Genomic DNA, 20843 nt, shown 5'->3' on the forward strand with positions numbered 1-20843 from the left:
AAGGATACTGTCGTGACTTTTCCACCAGAAGGAATGGTGTGTGTTTGGGCCATAAGCACTGAACACTGAGTGAATTAAGCACCGTATACATTTACTTCAGAATAATGAGGCTATTTGGTTCAAGGCGGCTCTCCTGAAGAATAAAGGCTGGAGGATTAAAAACAGCAGCTGCAATTAATAAATGCTGCAATTCTGTGAGATTGGCTCTGATACCATGACATTTCCACTGTGTGTGTGTGAGTACCTGATTTATGAAACACTGCTAAACCACAACAGACAACTTAATTGTATTTATTTTCTTTTGTCTCATTCATTCATTCATTCATTCATTCATTCATTCATGTTTATCTAACTATTATATAGTTTAATAAATATTCAAATCTAAATATGAAAAACTTTGTTTCCATTATTTTTATTTGATTAACTTATTTTTATTTACTTTTGTTAATCATTCAATTCCATTTTACTTCTTTTATAGCCATTTTAACAATTGACGTCATCACAGCAGCTTTACAGATATCTGGATATACATAGACATATCCCAAATGAGCCAGCCAGAGGCGACAGTGACAAGGAAAAACTCCCTCTGATGACATGGGGAAGAAACCTCGAGAGGACGCAGACTCCAAAGGGAACCGATCCTCGTGTGTAACACTGGATACTGTGATTAACAGTTATGCCATGAAATTGAGTCATACATGAGCTGATAGCCGATGAGGTGCGTAACGCTGACTTGGCTATAAGCCATGTACGATGAGATTGAGCGGAATAACTGATTTTATTCAATCCACATTCACTGGATTTTGAAAAACGGAGCATTTTTATTTTTTGCAAATTTGATAAATAAAAACTTTATACAAAATGTCCAACAAAAGCATTTCCACTTAGAATGTAAACAAACCAGCGAAATGACAGTAGCAATTTGTGAAAAATGCTATTATAATAATTCTTGGGGGAAGGAAAATATATATATATATATATATATATATATGGCGGCGGCACGGTGGTGTAGTGGTTAGCGCTGTCGCCTCACAGCAAGAAGGTCCTGGGTTCGAGCCCCGGGGCCGGCAAGGGCCTTTCTGTGTGGAGTTTGCATGTTCTCCCCGTGTCTGTGTGGGTTTCCTCCGGGTGCTCCGGTTTCCCCCACAGTCCAAAGACATGCAGGTTAGGTTAACTGGTGACTCTAAATTGACCGTAGGTGTGAATGTGAGTGTGAATGGTTGTCTGTGTCTATGTGTCAGCCCTGTGATGACCTGGCGACTTGTCCAGGGTGTACCCCGCCTTTCGCCCGTAGTCAGCTGGGATAGGCTCCAGCTTGCCTGCGACCCTGTAGAAGGATAAAGCGGCTAGAGATAATGAGATTTTATATATATATTCATTCTTACCATCAAATACTTTCTTTCCATATTTTGTTGCTTTTTTTGTATTTTGGGGGGTTTTGTTTTATTTCGTCCTTGGTTGGTTCAGCAACACGCCCTGCCATTTTATTTTTCTCTACTCATGGTATATAAGCTGATATCCTCATAGTAGTGTAGCCAATCAAAGCTCGTGATTGCTCATATATGCTGATGAGCTAAAATATAATTGTCACTCACAAGATGAAGTAAATAATGTTCATTATCTTGTAACAATGGCGCATTTCAAGGTCAGGGATATACTAGACAGTAAATAAACATTTAATTCTCATCGTTGATGTGTTGGATGTGAGATAAACAGACTGAGTGACTTTGACACAAGCTGAATTGTTATGGCCAGATGGCTGGGTCAGAGCATCTCTGCAACAACAAAGTTGTGGGGTGCTCCTGATCAACAGCAGTGAGTATCTACTGACAGAGAGACAAATTGTGAACTTGTGACAGGGTGTTGAGAGCCCAAGGCTCGTCAATGTACAAGGGCAATGAAGGCCAGCCTGTCTGGTCCAACCCAAATAATATTTTTTAAAATTATTTCTTTTAAAGGTAGACTGCCTTTCAGATTTTTCAAGTGTAGGTCATAAAAAGAATTTTCCCTGACAACCAATTATTTTTGTTTAGTGGACTGAAAGCTATGGAATTCAAATCACAGCCTTCCAATTTTATTTATTTATTTTTCTAATAGAACAATTAATGAATTTAGGGCCGCTTGGCCTAAATTCTCTGCTATTTTTTCCTGCTTCACCATGACTCAATATGAGATACTACGTCATGCATCACGTGGTGGGCTTTCCCTGTTCACGCAAGGCATTGTGGGATACAAATTTGAAACAGGAGAGAAAAATGAAGGACATGAGTGTGCGAATGAAACATGGAAGACCAACTACAGTAACGGAAAGTGAGAAGAAAAGACGTTATGTTGCGAAGGAAAGGAAACGCAGGACCAAACTAATAAATATTGGTGGTCAGCGAGCACCTCGGTGTGATCAGCTGTTTGTTTAGTGAAAGAATGATGGAACCGTCAGTGCACGGTCAAAGGTAAACCTGCGCATGCGCACACGGACGACTTCTGTCTGCTTGACTGCGTGAAGTGAGCGATTTCATGCACATTATTTGCTCGGGAATCTGCTCAAATTTTCACCAATTTCATGAAATCGAAAGGCCGTCTAGCTTTACTTATGTTCTCTTTCAGTTTATTTTTTTTAATCTGCTTTAACTTAGCCATCCCTTAATTGTTTAGTTTATTTTTTAATTTATGTATTTTGTTAATTTTATTTTCCATCCGCCTATCTATCAGGGTCGTGGGTGAGCTGGAGCCAAACCCAGCTGACTTCAATTGAGAGGCGGGGTACACACCATGGATAGATCGCCAAACTATCGTGGGGCTAACACAAAAACGAACAACCATTCACACTCTTGGTACCAGTCAAAAGTTTGTGCACCCCTACTCATTCATAGGTCTTTCTGCATTTTGACTATTTTCTATATTGTAGAACAAAACTGAAGACATCAAAATGAGGAAATAACATATATGGAATTATGTGGTAATCAAAATAAAATGTATGAAAAAACAAAATGTTTCGCATTTTATATTCTTCAAAGTAGCCAGCGTTTACATTGACGCTTTGCACACTATTGGCATTATCTTAACCAGCTTCATGAGGTAGTCACCTGGAATGCTTTTCAATTAACAAGTGTGCCTCGTCAAAAGTTAATTAGTGGACTAGTTTCTTGCCTTCTTAATGCATTCGAGATCATCAAACAGTAAATCCCCTGATGAAGTCCTTTGTTGTGTTGGCAGTGTGTTTTGGGTCATTGTCTTGCTGCATGATGAAGTTCCTCCCAATTAGATTGGATGCATTTCTCTGTAAATTGGCTCATCTCTCTATTTCTTCGTGAATTCCAATCTGGCTTTCCAATTCCTGCTGCTGATGAGTGGTTTACATCTTGTGGTCTGTCCTCTGTGTGTGTTTAGGTTTTGATCTATCTATCTCGAAGGAGGTTGAATTGACAAAGTATGATCTAGGAATGTATTCCTCTGCCGCCCAAGAGATTCCGCCTCATGGATCGATCCGGGAGTAAACAGTCACTGACACAGACACAGCTGCTCAGAGATGTTTCTCAGTTTATTGTAGGACAAACACGAGTATATAGTCACATTCAAGAGTGTGTTGTAGTTATGTGATTGGATGATGATGGATGACTTAATTGACGAAGATAAGTTATCTACGTATAGCGTAAATGGGTTTGTATCACTGGTTTAGACTACACTACTGTATGAAAGAAGAGAGACATTATGTACCATTACATCACCCATCAGGATCATAGTCTTATGAAAAGAAGAAATACATTATTGGTTAACATAACCTTCATTAAGCAGAGAGCAGAATGCACTGTATGAGCAAAGATAAATCTCAAGGATGTAACTAACCAAACAAGTAACAATCAGAATAGCCTGTTCCAGTTGCAAGCATGCCAAACTTTTTTTTTTTAATCTATGTGTCTATTTTCAAAGTCTTCTTCAAACAGTGGATTGTGATCTCCTCACCCCTGCCCTGTACAGGTTGTTGGTGAGGTCACTGTTGTTTTGAGGTTTTTCTTCACAGCTCTCACAATGCCGTTGGCCAATGAAGACAACCTGTTCAACATCCATTTTCTTTCTTTTTACAGGACATTCTAAATTGTTCTACTGGCTATAGATCGAATGCTTGTGCAACGGCTGATTGATTTTCCGTCTTTTCTCAGCTTCAAAATGACTTGCTTTTCTCCCATACACAGCTCTTTTGTCTTCATGCTGGTTTATCAATTTTAACAACAAATGTAGATTTCACAAGTAAAACCAACGGCACAAACCAAGAGTAGATGTTTATGGTTATTAATTGTTTAAGCAATCAATTTAACAAAACACACCTGGGCAACAATAATCACATTTCAGTTCCATGTTGCAGTATTTTTGGTCACTTGAAAAAAATCACTAGGAAAAAAAAAGAATTGTCATTCCAATATTTTCTGGGGGAACTGTACTGTACATGTGTGCCATGTACATTCAGATATAAAGTAATTTAATTCATTTTACATACACTGAGTAGAACTCCCAGTATAGAAAGCATTTCTTCAGCTTTTCAAACCAGAATGTCAAGGACGTAGTAGCTCATCTGGTCGGCCATCAAAACAACCATGGCTACCAAAACATCAAACAGAACTGAAATGTGACAATGTGCGAGAGGACCAACCTCCATGATAAACTGTTTAAAACAGGAAAATCAACAAAGGACTAAATTTTGTTCCCCGAGGGAAGATTGACCCAAAACATCGATCAGAACTGAATTCGCATTATAAATGAGAAAGGAGATACAATTCTAATGAGAAGAAAATGTGTCAAGTTGACCTAATTACTAATTTGTTAGCAAAAATGTAACAATACAATGACCAAGTTTTGTGCAGAAGGTCTAGATCTTTCAAACGAAACAATCAGAACTGAAATCCATTGAGAACTGAGGGAGGAGACATGATTTAACTGAAAATAAACTTGTAAACAAATTGTTTACAACAGGAAAATCAACAAACAAACGACCAAGTTTTGCTCCTCACAGGAAGATCTACCCAAAACATCGATCAGAACTGGAATCGGATGAGAGAAGATACAATTCTAGTGAGAGGCCTGGAAAATTCATTAATTTGGCCTAATTACTAACTCGTTAGCAAAAATAAATAAATAAATTGACAAAACAACTACCAAGTTTTCTGTGGAGTGATGAGTTCTTTCAAACAAAACAAATGGAATGGAAATCTGTGGAGAACTGATGGAGGAGATATGATTTAACTGAATTGAGCACGCCATGGCAATAGCTCATCAGCCTTATGGCCAGGTGAGCTAAACATATCTAATATGGACTTCACAGTGACAATAAAAATCTATATTAAAACAATGTGAAATGGTTTAAAATATAGTATGGACTGCAATCAGCCTCTAGATGTCAGCAAAATGTAGACATTGCATCGTTCCTTGGTAATGGAGTGGCGCAGTGGTGGAGTAGATCGCATTGCCATTTCACAGCACCAAGGTTCCTGGTGTGACCCTAAACTATGGAGTGGCAAATTCATTGTGTGTGTGTGGGTTTCCCACCTCCCAAAATGTGCAAAAACACTGGCAACTGTAAACTGTCCCCAGATGTGTGTGTGTGGTGCCCTGTGATATACTAGCGTCCCATCCAGGGTGTGTTCCCAATCCCAGTTTTACCGGGACACCAAAGCCACTGCAACCCTGACCAGGAAATAAAAAAAATAACTTGGCAATTTTTTCAATCATTATAAAACTGTGACATTTTTATTATAAAGGCATTTACATTACAAATAATTGACAAAATTATCACTAAAAACTCATTAGCTTTTGGCACCACATCAATGATACTCATGCTATATCCACTGCATGCTATCTCTCTCACCACTAATTTGTTTTATTTTACGGCAGGATCCATGTGCATTATGCTGCACCTGGCCAAAAGTTTGTGGGCACCTGACCATCACACCCCTATGTGCTTGTTGAACATCCCATTCAAGATTTAATCCCCCTACCGCTGGTACAATACCCTCCACTCCTCAAGGAAGGCTTTCCACTAGACTTTGGGATTTGTGCTCATTCAGCCACAAAAGCATTAATGGGGTTAAGCGAGGGTGAGGAGGCCTGGGGTGCAGTTGGCATTTAATGTCATCTTAAAGGTGTTCAGTGGAGTTGAGGTCAGGGTTCTGTGAAAGCCACTCAAGTTTTTCCACACCAGCCTCATCAAACCACATCTTCATGGTGCTCACTTTGTGCACACTGGCACCATCATGCTGGAACACGTATTCATTCAGAAATATTCTGAGAATTGATTGGAATTGAATTGTGAAGCCAGGATTGAATTGAAATGGGACTAGAATGCATCATATACCGTATATGAATGCTCAAAAACTGGAAAACACACACACACACGTCCATATATGCATCCACATATACACACACAAACCTCACTCTTTTCTGCTTCCTGAGATTGCTTATACTTCATGAATGCTGTGTGTACATCACAAATAGTGTGTGAGGCACCAAGGCCCGAGATGAACAGCATTGACAATCATGTACCTCTGAAAACACTTATAACACACACACACACACACACACACACACACAATATACTTTGCATATTTCTAATAAATTACCTCCAATGCAGCCTCAGTAAAGGAATACTCCAGTGTTTTTAACCTAAGCTCCAGCTACTACTTTTGTATTCGATGTGCAATTCCAAAACACACAATTTCCGACACACTTACCTGTACTGCTTAATAATAACAACTCACTTATAACGAAAGTCTAAGAGCAGTTGAATGTTTGCAATATGAGCCTGTATAATGTAAACTGCATTGAAAAGCAACACCTGTTACACACAAGATCTTAGGATGAATAAAGTAAGAAGGTTGTCCTGTTATACATTCCCAATGATTTTGTCAGAGGGGAATCATCAGGGCCTTCTAGGTCTTCAGAGAAGGTCCAAACATATCAACATTTCAAGTGTTACATTTAATTTATTTCATTCTTTCATAATTTCATTATAATTACTCTCTTCTAATTCCAATTCGGCCTCATTTTCTATCAAATTTGTTTCAGAAATGAAAGAGTTACTGTCCTGAAAACATTAAAATCGAGTTATTCAATGAGATTTTTTTTGTTTGTTGTCTTTAGGCTGAGAAGAGTTTAGAGCTGGCTCACTCATTGGTTAGGACTTCATTGCTGGACAGAAGGCCATGGGACAGATGAATTAACCAATCAGATTTTGATTCATAGTGAGAAGAACCAAAAATTTAATCACCCTCGGCCTTCTCGAATGCCAACGCTAGCTTAACTGCAAATCGGCACCATCAGCGCAGCAGTGAAGTCACCTTCCACCCGGTGTAGCATTCATCAGCAGTGTTAGTGAATGCTAATAAAGTGGTCAAGCCAGTGCTATCAAGAGCAAGTAGCACAGGCTAACGACTGAGAAACTAATATTTCTGTCTCCAGACTCTTCTTGCACACTGCACGCTCGCCACAGTATTTTTCACTCAGATTTAAGTATTCATTTCCCTGTGTAATTTACTTAGTTACTTTTAAAATCAACATCGACATCTACACACAATGGAGCTGCCTGGCAGCCTGCCACTAATCCTTTGCAAAATCCTTTGCCTTGTTGTTTTTTTGGTGTCTGAAGTGCCAGCTCTAATAGTAACAGTTCGCCACTGAGTTTTGTGGCAGCCATATCAGGTGGAAACGGAAGCATTTCTATGTTCACCACAGCAACACAGCTTTTTTTTAAATTAAAAAAGAGAAGTCTCATATTTAAAAGTTGAGTTATAAAGATTTAGAGGTTAATTTACAGATATCTTTGTCAAAGGGCGGCACGGTGGTGTTGTGGTTATCACTGTCGCCTCACAGCAAGAAGGTTCTGGGTTCGAGTCCAGCGGCCAACAGGGGCCTTTCTGTGTGGGATTTGCATGTTCTCCCCGTGTCTGTGTGGGTTTCCTCCGGGTGCTCCGGTTTCCCCCACATTAGGTTAGGCTAATTGGTGGCTCTAAATTGACCGTAGGTGTGAATGTGAGTGTGAATGGTTGTTTGTCTCTATGTGTCAGCCCTGCGATGATCTGGCGACTTGTCCAGGGTGTACCCTGCCTCTCACCCATAGTCAGCTGGGATAGGCTCCAGCTTGCCTGCGACCCTGTATAGGATAAGCGATTACAGATAATGGATGGATGGATCTTTGTCAAATTCATGAGAGCAGTCTACAAAAATATGCATTCTATTATAAACATTGATTTGCTCTAGATTTCCGTTATAAGTTGAGTACTCAAGTTTTCCATTCTTTTCTCAGACGAGAAAAACGTCCACATTCTTGTTCAAGCCTGCACAGTAGATTAAGTTTAGGTTGAAAAATGCTAGATTATTCCTTCAGTTTTCAGACATGACTCAAACCCCTTGTGCATTTTCTGATGCTTTAAGCCAAAGCGCTCTTCTTGTTATAGCCCTCCATTCAATCAGTTCCAAACTTCCAGTGAGAACTCACAAAGCTCCAGTTAGTGCCTTCAGTTCTCCTTTGCTGCACTGGACCCTTTTCCAGTTGCTTTTCCCCGAACAGGGCTGTGAAAGAGAGAATAACTGAAGAAGTAGATGATGCCCAGGATAATGAGAATGGAAAGCATGGTGGCTCCCAGAGTCCCTGTGAAGGTAATGGCAGGAGCATGAACATGCAGCCATGGCCGTCTCAAAGCCATGTCCATCTGTATGGCCTGCATTTGGAAGTGTGTGCCAATGATCCCACACACATGGAACAGCTGGTGGCTGTGGCCTGTAGGGGAAATTGGGAACAGATAGTTGGTGCCATGAATGACTCATGATGTTGAGGCACAGAATAACAGCAGGAATCAGGAGCTTTAATGACCAAGTAAGGTCACACGTAGAAGGACTCTGACATGATGTTGCTCTAAGATCAATGCAAACAAGTAAACATTAAATTAAATAAAGAATAATGTAGAAAGACGTGTAGGTAATAATATTGCAAATTGTAAATATATGCACTTTTTTTAAAAAAAAACTATAGTTATATTCGGTGTATAAAACTTTTCTTGAAGTATGACGATTAATACATCTTATTTAACAAGGCATTGCAACTCCAGTCATATGACCAGGTTTGTTGGGTTCATTTGTACTTAATGACCTGAAACAGATTATCCTGACTCAAGTCACCTTTGAAAAGGCATTAATTCAAAGTTAAAGTCGTTGTAAGGAAACAGCCACGCCTAGACCTTCTTTTGCTCTTCTTAGAATGAGTAACATGGAAGACAGCTGTAAACACACTGCACACTGATATCTTATTTACATCTCTTCTAACATACCGTATGTCGTGGAAGAATTTTTTATTTATTTATTTTTTAACCAAAGTGTTTGTGAGGCTAACATCTGGTCTGACTGTGACTTGTACTTAAAACAGCTTCTCCATGTTTTTACCAACCAAAGACACACGTCCACCCTCATTTTCTATCGAATCAGAAGTCTGAGGTTCACAAATTCACTGAGAAAAATAAACGCTTGTTTTTCACATCATCTGTCTGTTGCCCTTGAGTCAATTGTCTTTTCCGGCAGGTCAATTTTATTCACATTTGGTTTGACTGCTCTTTTATCAGAGACAGCAGAACAGCACAATCTGTTTTAGATGTTTCCCCCATCACTGTAGCAAGGGGTCAAAAATTAGTAAATGCTACAGGTAAACCATGAATGTTGGCATCTCTGTTATTGCTGTAGCACACTTACTGTTGTTATCAAGGTAGCATTGAATACTTCATGAAAAGGAAGACAAAATGTCAGGTTCATAGTCTAAATTTCCTTTTTTTCTTCACTTGTATATAGAAACTACATAGCAAGCTGTCTAGCTCCTCAGAGGGGATGACCGTTATATCGCTCGCCTCCTTAACTTCAACAAGAAACCTTTTGAAAACCTTCATGTCGTACTTAGGGGTTTTTTTTGATGATGATGATGATTATGGTTCTTGTTGTCCTTATAACAAAACAAGTGAATTTCGTTGCTCGAAAGTACCTTTTTTCCATTTTCTATGACAATTTCAGCTTGTTCGATTAAGTCTGTGTCTGAGAAATCATCTGAATAATAAAATTCACTTTCACTGTGCTCAGCTGTGTTCCTCATTTCTCAAAGTAACAATTCAGAGCAAACTAAAAATGGTGGAAGTGAGGGAAATGGGTCCAGGGCTGCATACAGCTTTTTCCGGACTGGATTCAAAAAACCTTTATCTACCCAGTCACGCGACTTTTCCCAATGGTGTTAAGAATGTGCACGCAGACCCATACGGGTCATATGATAAAATCTAACATTTCATGGACAAAAGGGTCAGTAACACACACACACACTTTATGACTTCTACATTATTGAGTCAATACAAAAAGATTTTGGAGTCCAAATGTTCGTTTTCCAGCACAAAATTAAATGTTACAGGGAAAAAAAAAAAGTTTGCATCTGAGCAACATAAGAGAGCATTTTTCAGATTAATAAAGAAACCATAATGAAGGCTACAGGGTTTTGGTGCAAAATTAAGAAGCAAGTGTGACAGTCAAAGTGTCCAGAAGAACTGTGGCTGGCTCTGTAAGACACTCAGTAAAACCTACAGCTCATTTCCTTATCAAACTGCACTCACTGTACCTCAGACGACTATTTTTTTTTTAAGCAAAGGGTCATCTCACACCAAATATTGACTTTGTTTAATTAATTATGGCTTACTGCTGTTTGTATTATTATTATAATTATGTATTTATAATGTTGAAACATTTCATAATTTTAAGGCATTTTTGGTCTACAGCATTTCCTAAATGTGCCTAAGACTTTTGCACCGTGCTCTCTGTGTGAGATATTATATATATATATATATATATATATATATATATATATATACATACATACACACACACATATATATATATATATATATATATATATATATATATATGTGTATATATATATGTGTGTGTGTGTGTGTATATATATATATATATATATATATATATATATATATATATATACACACACACACACACACATATATACATATATACACTATATATATGCACACACACACACACACATACATACATACATACATACATACATACATACATAGAGTGCACAACAACAGACATAACACACACCCTGTTGCTCGACAGTCATGCTAGCAGCAGGGCTGGGGGTGATGAATCACAACTTACCTATCAGGTCAAAACGTCCAGGTGCCAGCCTCTCAGGCAGATGTGTGGCAAACAGAAAGCCTGTGAGGAAAGCCAGGAGTGTGTGATAAACGTGGAGTGTGTTGACTTCATCTGCAGTACAGCCTTCTCCCACACACAGGAAGATCTGGAAAAAAACACAGTTTTGCATCACACTCTCATACTGCTCGACTTCCAAACTAAAGGTCAGATTCAGATATGGTTTAGTGACCCACGTATTAGAGCTGAGTACAAAAGGACCAAAACAAAGAAGACAAAGAAATGTATGGGGTTCTTTTTTTTAAGTTTGTAAGTCCATTCTTTCAAATAATTTTCCATTTATTAGACTTCTTGTTTTGGATATTTTTGCACATTTTATTATTGCAGGATATGCGCAGTTTTTGTTTCTTCCCCCATTTCTCCCCAATGGGCTACTTGAACACACACTTCAGTGTTATAACCCTGATATAACCTCTGCTTCCAGCTCATCTACTGCAATAGCGCCATTTTCTACCTGATGTCTTACAACATCAACGACTTGTGAGAATACTTACAAAGCTCCATTTAGTAATCTGGAGAAAGGCTTTAGACTGTATGCTTTGTCATATATATAATTATGAAGGCAAGAAAATACATAATCGAAACACACAGTCAATCTAATGTTCGCCTACACTATGACTTTATTGCGAGAATGAAACAACATTAGATGTTTCTGTCTCACTGTTCTGACAAGTATAAACAATGCTACTGGAGATGAAAGAACCATACTATTTCAAAAAAGACATACGTCATAGCGGCGGCACGGTGGTGTAGTGGTTAGCGCTGTCGCCTCACAGCAAGAAGGTCCGGGTTCGAGCCCCGTCGCTGGTGAGGGCCTTTCTGCGTGGAGTTTGCATGTTCTCCCCGTGTCCGCGTGGGTTTCCTCCAGGTGCTCCGGTTTCCCCCACAGTCCAAAGACATGCAGGTTAGGTTAACTGGTGACTCTAAATTGACCGTAGGTGTGAATGTGAGTGTGAATGGTTGTCTGTGTCTACGTGTCAGCCCTGTGATGACCTGGCGACTTGTCCAGGGTGTACCCCACCTTTCACCCGTAGTCAGCTGGGATAGGCTCCAGCTTGCCTGCGACCCTGTAGAACAGGATAAAGCAGCTAGAGATAATGAGATGAGATGAGAATACGTCATAGCCATGAGTGGAAGTAGCCTATTTGGTCACCTGCCAATTCCCACCCACTAGACAGATATCGTAGGGCATATCAACTGGCGAGAACGAAGGCTAACATGCTTCCTCAAAGACATCTTTTCACAGCTCATGCTTCATCACAAGGAAGCAGAACACACAAGCAGGAAAATGTCACATTCACTCATTAGAGCTTGTGTTGCTGTGTTTGATGTTCAGCACATGGCTGAAAGATTACACCATTCCTCCCACATACCGTATAAAGCTCAAACAAATTTGCTCCCTTGGCCCCTGGCCACAGGTTATTGTGACCTCAGGATTTATACCCTCAGTATTGAAATTGTTTTTATTTGGCAGTAAACTGGAACATTCTGGTACTTTTTTTGTTCCATTCAAAACCCATGGAGAAAGCAGGTTAGTGGGGTTTTTTTTATAATTTTTTTCTCTCACTGAAATCATTGCTATAGCACTTTTTGCTGCCTTGTAAGTTTTGTTTTGTGTGTTAACTAGGCTGGATACATAATACCAGTGAAAACTTATTTTGCTAACAGTTGCTTATAGGGTAAAGTTTAACACCCACACTGAAAGCCTGATTTCTTTCTGATGTCTTAATTACATCCAGATTTGCTGGCGAGGGTTGGGACATCATCACAGTGCCAAAGGAATAAATAACAGTTGACGAGAAGATGAACTTCCAGGCTGTCATGCATATGGTGAAGATGCTCTTCTGCAGATCTTTCAGTTGAACCCGTGCCAATAATACAGAAACCTTTTACTCTTTCACAACAGTCTAACATTGCAATTATCTGAATTATCTCTTGCCAGATATGTGCAACAGATCATTTTTTTTCCTCTCTGCCCTCTTGGACTCCTCTTTTGTATTTTTCCAGATGCATATCAGACAAGCAAATACTTCTAAAAACAAAGAATATTCTAGATCATTATTGTTTTTTTGGGTGTGGGTGTACACACCGTATGGTTGGAGACTCACCCTATAGAAGAGAGGAATGTTGTCAAACAGGTAGGGGTAGGAGAAAGCTAAAATGCGCAGCACTTTGGCCAAGCCAGGTCTTTTGATTTCAGCAAACCTGGGAAGACAAAAATCAGATTATAAAGGCGTGGGGGCGTGTTGCGAAACTGTAACGACAACCTTTCATCTGCATTGTTGATTAAGCAGTCTACTGTACATGCATGACTTAAGCCAAGTATTACAAAATGGTATGAGACAAAAAAAAAAGCCTTAATTAAACCAAAAGTGAACCTTGAAAGACAATAAAAATTTTATATTCCAGACTGCAGCGCAGCTTTAATGGCAGTATTATCCATGACAGTTAAAGCTTTGGAAGGTGATCTGTTTGAGGATGAAGCGAGGACTAAATCCGACAAGATGAAGTGCAGGGGAAATCCTACTGGCACTGCTATCAGCACGTAGCTGAACAACATTGTGGGTAATATAGGAAACCATTATTCAAATTGAAAACACACCAAACCACCATGTTGATGATAGAAGTGTAAACCAATTAAATCATTTACCTGTTCACAGCGTCAGGATTAGTGTATGGAGTGAAGCCAAGCCTTAGCAGAAGAAAGAGTAAGAGAAGCATTTAGCTGAATGAGGTTAGTGGCACTTACAGATTGCACAGTCAAATCTATGACGCACATCAGAAACCTCAATTTAAACACTTTATTATAAATATATTGTGTTGCCGGCTGGAAGTTCTGGCTAACGGAAACAACAAAACTTTCTCACTCTTTCCTTTTGTAGCTCAGATCTCCAAATGTGACCACACACACTAAACAGACCCACGCTTGCAATGTTCAGGTCACTTGTAATGAACTTTTCAAGAGGTAAAATTGAGCATTGCTTTAAAATGTACTCGATTATTGAACAAGATTGTTCTATTTATTCCTTTCTAAAAGTGTGCAACAAATTAGCGTGATACCCCTGATCAAAAAGAAGTATACAGTGGTATGCAAAAGTTTGGGCACCCCTGGTCAAAATTGCCGTTACTGTGAACAGTTAAGCAAGTTGAAGATGAAATGATCTCCAAAAGGCATAAAGTTAAAGATGACTCATTCCCTTTATATTTTAAGCAAAAACAATTTTTTATTTTCATCTTTTACATTTTCAAAATGACAAAAAAAGGAAAAGGGCCCGAAGCAAAAGTTTGGGCATCCTGCATGGTTAGTACCAAGTAACACCCCCTTTGGCAAGTATCACAGCTTGTAAACACTTTTTGTAGCCAGCTAATGATCTTTCAGTTCTTACAGTACCTGGGGGATTTTCACACATTTGTGCTTGCAAAAGGCTTCCAGTTCTACAAGTTTCTTGGGCTGTTTTGCATGCACTGCTCTTTTGAGATCTATCCACAGATTTTCAATGATGTTTAGGTCAGGGGACTGTGAGGGCCAGGGCAAAACCTTCAGCTTGTGCCTCTTGAGGTTTTCCATTGTAGATTTTGAGGTGTGTTTTGGATCATCGTCTTATTGTAGGACCCATCCTCTTTTTAACTTCAACTTTTTTACAGATGGTGTGATGCTTACTTCCAGAATTTGCTGGTATTTATTCGAATCCATGCTTCCCTCGACCAATGAAATGTGCCCTGTGCCACTGGCTGCAACACAACCCCAAAGCATGATCGATCCACACCCATGCTTCAGAGTTGGAGAGGTGTTCTTTTCCTGGAATTTGGCACCCTTTTTCCTCCAAACATACCTTTGCACATTGTGGCCAAAAAGTTCTATTTTGATTTAATCAGTCCACAGGACTTGTTTCCAAAATGCATCAGGCTTATTTAGGTGTTCATTTGCAAACTTCAGACGCTGAGTTTTGTGGCTAGCATGCAGGAACGGTTTTCTTTTGATGACTCTCCCATGAACGTCATATTTGTTCAGGTGTCGCTGCATAGTAGAACAGTGCACCACCACTCCAGGGTCTGCTAAGTCTTTCTGAAGGTCTTTTGCAGTCAAACAGGGGGTTTTATTTGCCTTTCTAGCAATCCAACGAGCAGTTCTTTCAGAAAGTTTTCTTCATCTTTCAAACCTCACCTTGATCTCCACTGTTTCTGTTAACTGCTATTTCTTAATAACATTACAATCTGAGGAAACAGCTACCTGAAAACACTTTGCTACGTTCTTGTAGCCTTCTCCTGCTTTGTGAGCATCAATTATTTTATTATTCAGAATGCGACGGAGTTGCTTAGAGGAGCCCATGGCTGTTGATTTTAGGGACAAGTTTGAGGAGTCAGAGAATTTATACAGCTTTGAAATCTGCATCATCTGACCTTTCCTAACGAAGAATTTGAACAAGCCACAGCTCAATAAGCTAATTAAGGTCTGGAACCTTGGTAAAAGTTACCTGAGAACTCAAATATATTGGGGTGCCCAAACTTTCACATGGTGTTCCTTTCCTTTTTTCACTCTCCAATTGTACAAAACAAAAATAATACACAAATCTGGCAGAAAATGCTGAAAAGAAATGTGTCATCTTTACCTTTATGCCTTTTGGTGATCAGTTCATCTTCTGCTCACTAACTATTCACAGTAACAGACATTTTCAGTAAAGGTGCCCAAACTTTTGCATGCCACTGTACTTCAGAGTTCATTTTATTAAGTATACTTAAGTAAAGTATATTTCCTTAAGTATACTTTTGTGTACCAAGTATACTGATCTCAATGTACTTACAGTATACTTGTAAGTAAACTAATCTAATACTTCTTGGGACTAAATTGGCCCACTTTTAGTTTATAAAAAGTATACTTGAAGTCTAAGAGAAGTAAACTTGAGTATACAACTAGTATTTTTTATTTTGTACTGCAAGTATACTGGTACCACAAGTAAACTTATATACTAATAGTTTACTAGTTCTATACTTATAGTCCACTCTTTAGTTTACAAAAGCGTACTTCATAGTGTACTGGAAATATACTACGAGTTTACTCATTTTATATGTCTAGTCCACTTTTTAGTTTACTAAAGTATACTTTATAGTATACTGGAAATATACTATTGGTTTACTTGTTACACACTTCTAGTCCACTTTTTAGTTTATAAAAGTATACTTTATAGCATATTGGAAATATACTATTAGTTACTGGTTATACACATCGAGTCCACTTTTTAGTTTTGAAGTATATTGCAGTTACCCTTCTAGGTATACTATTAGTTTTCTAGCCCTAACCCTTACCTCATGCACACTACCAGTAGACAACTTAAGTGTATTGTATCTTAAGTTACAATGAAGTTATAAAAGTAAGAATTCACAAAATAACAACAGATACTCAGGATTAAGAACATATTCATTTTCTTTAAAAATCAAAATTTAAAGCAACATTGTTTTAAAAACATGGCAATGACGACTGAAATTGACATCCAAGCTCTAAAGAAAAATAAATAAATAAATAAATAAATAAATAAAAATTAATTATCCCACTCAGGAGAGGAAAGGAAGAAAACAAACAAACAAACAAAAAAACAGCCCTTATATGGAACCACAGACATACCTAAGAGTCGACAATGCTGAAGCACAACTACAGAGCAAGTACACTTAAACATAAGGCACAAATATTTTATTACTTTATTACACTTTTGTTAAGTATATCTTGATCAAAAGTTTAAGGATAAGCTTAATATACTTAGACTTTTCTATATACTTTTCAGTATAAGCCAAGTATACTTATGCATAACTTTATTAAGTATATCTCTGATAAGTAAACTGAAAGCATACTCTCTTATTTTTAGTTTAAAAGAAGTATACTAGAAGCACACTCGAATGAACTTCTTTTTTTGTAAGGGACAACATGATTAGGACAAATAGTCACCTGAGACAATGATACAGGATGTCCTTGTGATTACCTGGAGTAACAGGCCATGGTAACAGATATCACAGTGTTGAGTACTGCCACAGGAACGTAACATCTGTGAAACACACTGTTCAGCCATGCATCTGGTAAAACGTATGCAGAGTAGGCAATAGCTGAACCTAAACACAGCCCGAAAGACTCCATGTCAAAGAAATACAATTTACATTTCATTTTTACCACAGCTGACATTCCCATTACAGAAGAAATTCAAAGCTTCAGCATCTTCTGTCATCATGGCAGTGATTGGGTTATTCAATGCAATGATAAATTTAAATCTCACTAAATAACTGCATCACTAAAACACTGTATTTTATACATATTCAGGTGTGTATGTGTGTCGGTATGCCCCTGCCATACCCAAGCTGTATAGACTGAGCGCTCCATAGTCAAAGAAGTAGAGGATGTGACGGGAACGTGTGGACATGGCACTGAATGTGTGAGCACAGCTGGATGCCAGTGGGTACATGCAGCAGGACAACAGGAAGACCAGCAGTGGCCATGTGTACGTGTCGGTCCACACATCCTGCATAAAGACCACCGCCAACAGCTTGTACAGAAAATACCTGAGAGAGAAGGAGACAATTTGTGCAGTTGCAGTCCTTTCGAAAAAAGTACTGGAACAGCAAGACCAGTTCTATTGTGTTTGCTCATCACTGAAGACATTTGGATCCGAGATCAGATGATGAGTACAAGATGATGGAGCAGAATTTCAGCTTTCATTTCCTGATATTTACAACTAGATGTGTTAAATAACTTGGAACATATGGAACCTTTGGTGGCAAACCACCCAAATTTTAGATGAGCAAAAGCATAATTTAAATTACTTGATGCACTTTGTTATCGTACCTGAGCCAGGAAAATTCCTGAAAATTTTGAAATAACTTTCTCTGGTTGCATTTCTGCATGAATTCTTTAAGTGGAAGGTTGTGTATGCACACACACACCTTCATGCACGTCTTCTGCTTGTTCATTCACGCTAACCAAATCAACTAGTGGTTGATAATAATGGAAACTGGACTTCTATAGCACCATTTCCGTGAGTTCAATAGTGCTGGAATCATCCTTTCTTACAGCTGAATAGCTCAACATGGCCGAGTCAAAGGCATACAAAAGTGTCGCTGGCGGCCACCATACACAATTCATGCTCAGATATTCACACCTATGGGCAATTTAGAGCAGCCAGTTAACCTAACTGCATGTCTTTGGGGGAAACCGGAGCACCCGGAGGAAACCCGTGCAGAAACAGGAAGAACATGTAAACTCCACACAGAAAGGCCCCTGTCAACCACTGGGTTCAAACCCAGAACCTTCTTGCTGTGAGGCAACAGTGCTAACCACGACACTACTGTGCTGCCCAGATTACTGGATTAATCGATGATAAAGTAGCTGATAACTTGGCATCTAATCGAGACAAGGGCTGAATGGGGGGAAAAATCTAGTTTTGCTGTTTTTAAGAAAATATCAATGTTTGAACCCAGAGGCTGAGCAGCACTTCACATTTTGCCATTCTGGTCAAAATCTAGCAAATATGCAGACTTTTCTTAATCAGGGGAAACACTCACATGATTGGACTATATATCCAATAGCATTTTAATGATATTAAACTAGCATTTAAAATGATCAAGAACGTATTCAAACTCATCTCGTCTCATTATCTCTAGCCGCTTTATCCTGTTCTACAGGGACGCAGGCAAGCTGGAGCCTATCCCAGCTGACTACGGGCGAAAGGCGGGGTACACCCTGGACAAGTCGCCAGGTCATCACAGGGCTGACACATAGACACAGACAACCATTCACACTCACATTCACACCTACGGTCAATTTAGAGTCACCAGTTAACCTAACCTGCATGTCTTTGGACTGTGGGGGAAACCGGAGCACCCGGAAGAAACCCATGCAGACACGGGGAGAACATGCAAACTTCACACAGAAAGGCCCTCGCCAGCCACGGGGCTCGAACCCGGACCTTCTTGTTGTGAGGCGACAGCACTAACCATTACACTACCATGCCGCCACAAATAATAATAATAGTAATAATAATAATCCAAAGCTGTCGCTACTGGTGAGTTAAATAAGTGTATTATTCTCAAATTTATACTTTTGCTCACAAATGTGACCATTTTAGTCACAGTCTGGAGCCCTGACTCCAATAGTTTTCAACCCGATACTTATCCATAACATTTATAGTATATGACCAAATACCAGAGATACGATTAACATTTCTCTGTCCAGAGAAAAGAATAAAAAAACCCTGTTTACTCAAAATTCACTAGCAATAGAAATGTAAGCGCAGTTGTTGAATTTTGTCAATGAATCTAAAATACAAGATTGGAATGTCAATTAAAAGCAATAACTCAAGCTCTAATAATTAATATATTAGGCTGGAACATGTATTTTAAAGTATACATTCACTGGCTACTTTATTAGGAACACCCACCCACTTGTTTTATGCGGTTATCTAATCGGCCGATCTCTTGACGGCAGCATGATGCATCAAATCATGCAGATACAAATCAAGAGCTTCAGTTAATGTTTACCTTAAACATCTGAATGGGAAAACTTGTGATCTCAAAGTGTGACTTTCTTTCACTGTGGCATGGTGTTGGTTTGAGCCAGATGGACTGGTTTGAGACTGGTTTCAGAAATGGCTGATCTCCTGGAGTTTTCACACACAACAGTCTTTACACAGAATGGTGCAACAAACACTGAGTGAGCAACAGTTCTGTGGGTGGAAACAAATGCCTTGTTGATAAAAGAGGTCAGAGGAAAATGGCCGGATTGGTTCGAGCTGCCAGGAAGGATATAGTAACTCATCTCATTCATCTCATTATCTCTAGCCGCTTTATCCTGTTCTACAGGGTCGCAGGCAAGCTGGAGCCTATCCCAGCTGACTACGGGTGAAAGGCGGGGTACACCTTGGACAAGTTGCCAGGTCATCACAGGGCTGACACATAGGTGGGGTTTACATTAGACCGTATCAGCGGATCATCAGATTAACGTTTTTAAAACGATTAGCGTGCACACAGCAACACCAATACACGATTTGCGTGCACACAGCAACACCAATACACGGATACGCTCGGCTCCGCAGGCATCCTGCGCTCCAAATCACTCCGCCCTGAACAGCGAGTGCCCTCTGGAGGGTGCGCACTCCGGCCCTGCGCAGCTCACAGAGTGCGCGAGTGAAGTGCACAAGCTGTGATTCGGGACTGAGCTGCTGTGTGTGTGATCTCAGTGCATATCACTTACCACTTGCAAGTGGAAGGATGGCAAGCCTAAAGACAATCATAACTACACAATGGGCAGTATTTGCATCAGTATTTGCAGTATTTTCATACTTTTATACTCTTTAATGAAAGGTGTTACAAGGCGGAAGTCCGCGCCGTTTTTCAGCAGTCGCGTCACATGACCAACGCCAGCGAATCAGGAAGGTGGATGTCACAGTGACGTTGTCCAATGACGACGCCAGCTAGAGCTCAGCACAGCGTATCCGCGTATTCTCAATGTTTACACAGCACCGGACCAGACACGATCTGGATTGAATACGTGGACCCTGGCGGATTCCCGTTTCCCGGCGTTTCCAGGCATTTTAATGTAAACGGACAGTGCAATCGCGAAG

General features: G+C 39.5%; 1 protein-coding gene across 1 annotated transcript in view; it reads right to left on the minus strand.

Moving 5' to 3' along the window:
* Positions 1-5708: 5708 nt before the first annotated feature.
* The window catches only part of paqr5b (progestin and adipoQ receptor family member Vb), a 29947-nt gene continuing 14812 nt past the window's right edge, over positions 5709-20843 (minus strand). The window contains exons 3-8 of the mRNA XM_060911777.1: positions 17582-17787; positions 17217-17343; positions 13895-13936; positions 13353-13449; positions 11188-11332; positions 5709-8764 (exon numbers count right to left, since the gene is read on the minus strand). Of these exons, the coding sequence (XP_060767760.1) occupies positions 8502-8764; positions 11188-11332; positions 13353-13449; positions 13895-13936; positions 17217-17343; positions 17582-17787 (880 nt within the window). The 3' untranslated portion in view covers positions 5709-8501. The remainder of the gene's footprint in view (positions 8765-11187; positions 11333-13352; positions 13450-13894; positions 13937-17216; positions 17344-17581; positions 17788-20843) is intronic.

The sequence above is a fragment of the Neoarius graeffei genome, chromosome 27 (genome assembly GCF_027579695.1).
Source record: "Neoarius graeffei isolate fNeoGra1 chromosome 27, fNeoGra1.pri, whole genome shotgun sequence".
Lineage (NCBI taxonomy): Eukaryota > Metazoa > Chordata > Actinopteri > Siluriformes > Ariidae > Neoarius > Neoarius graeffei.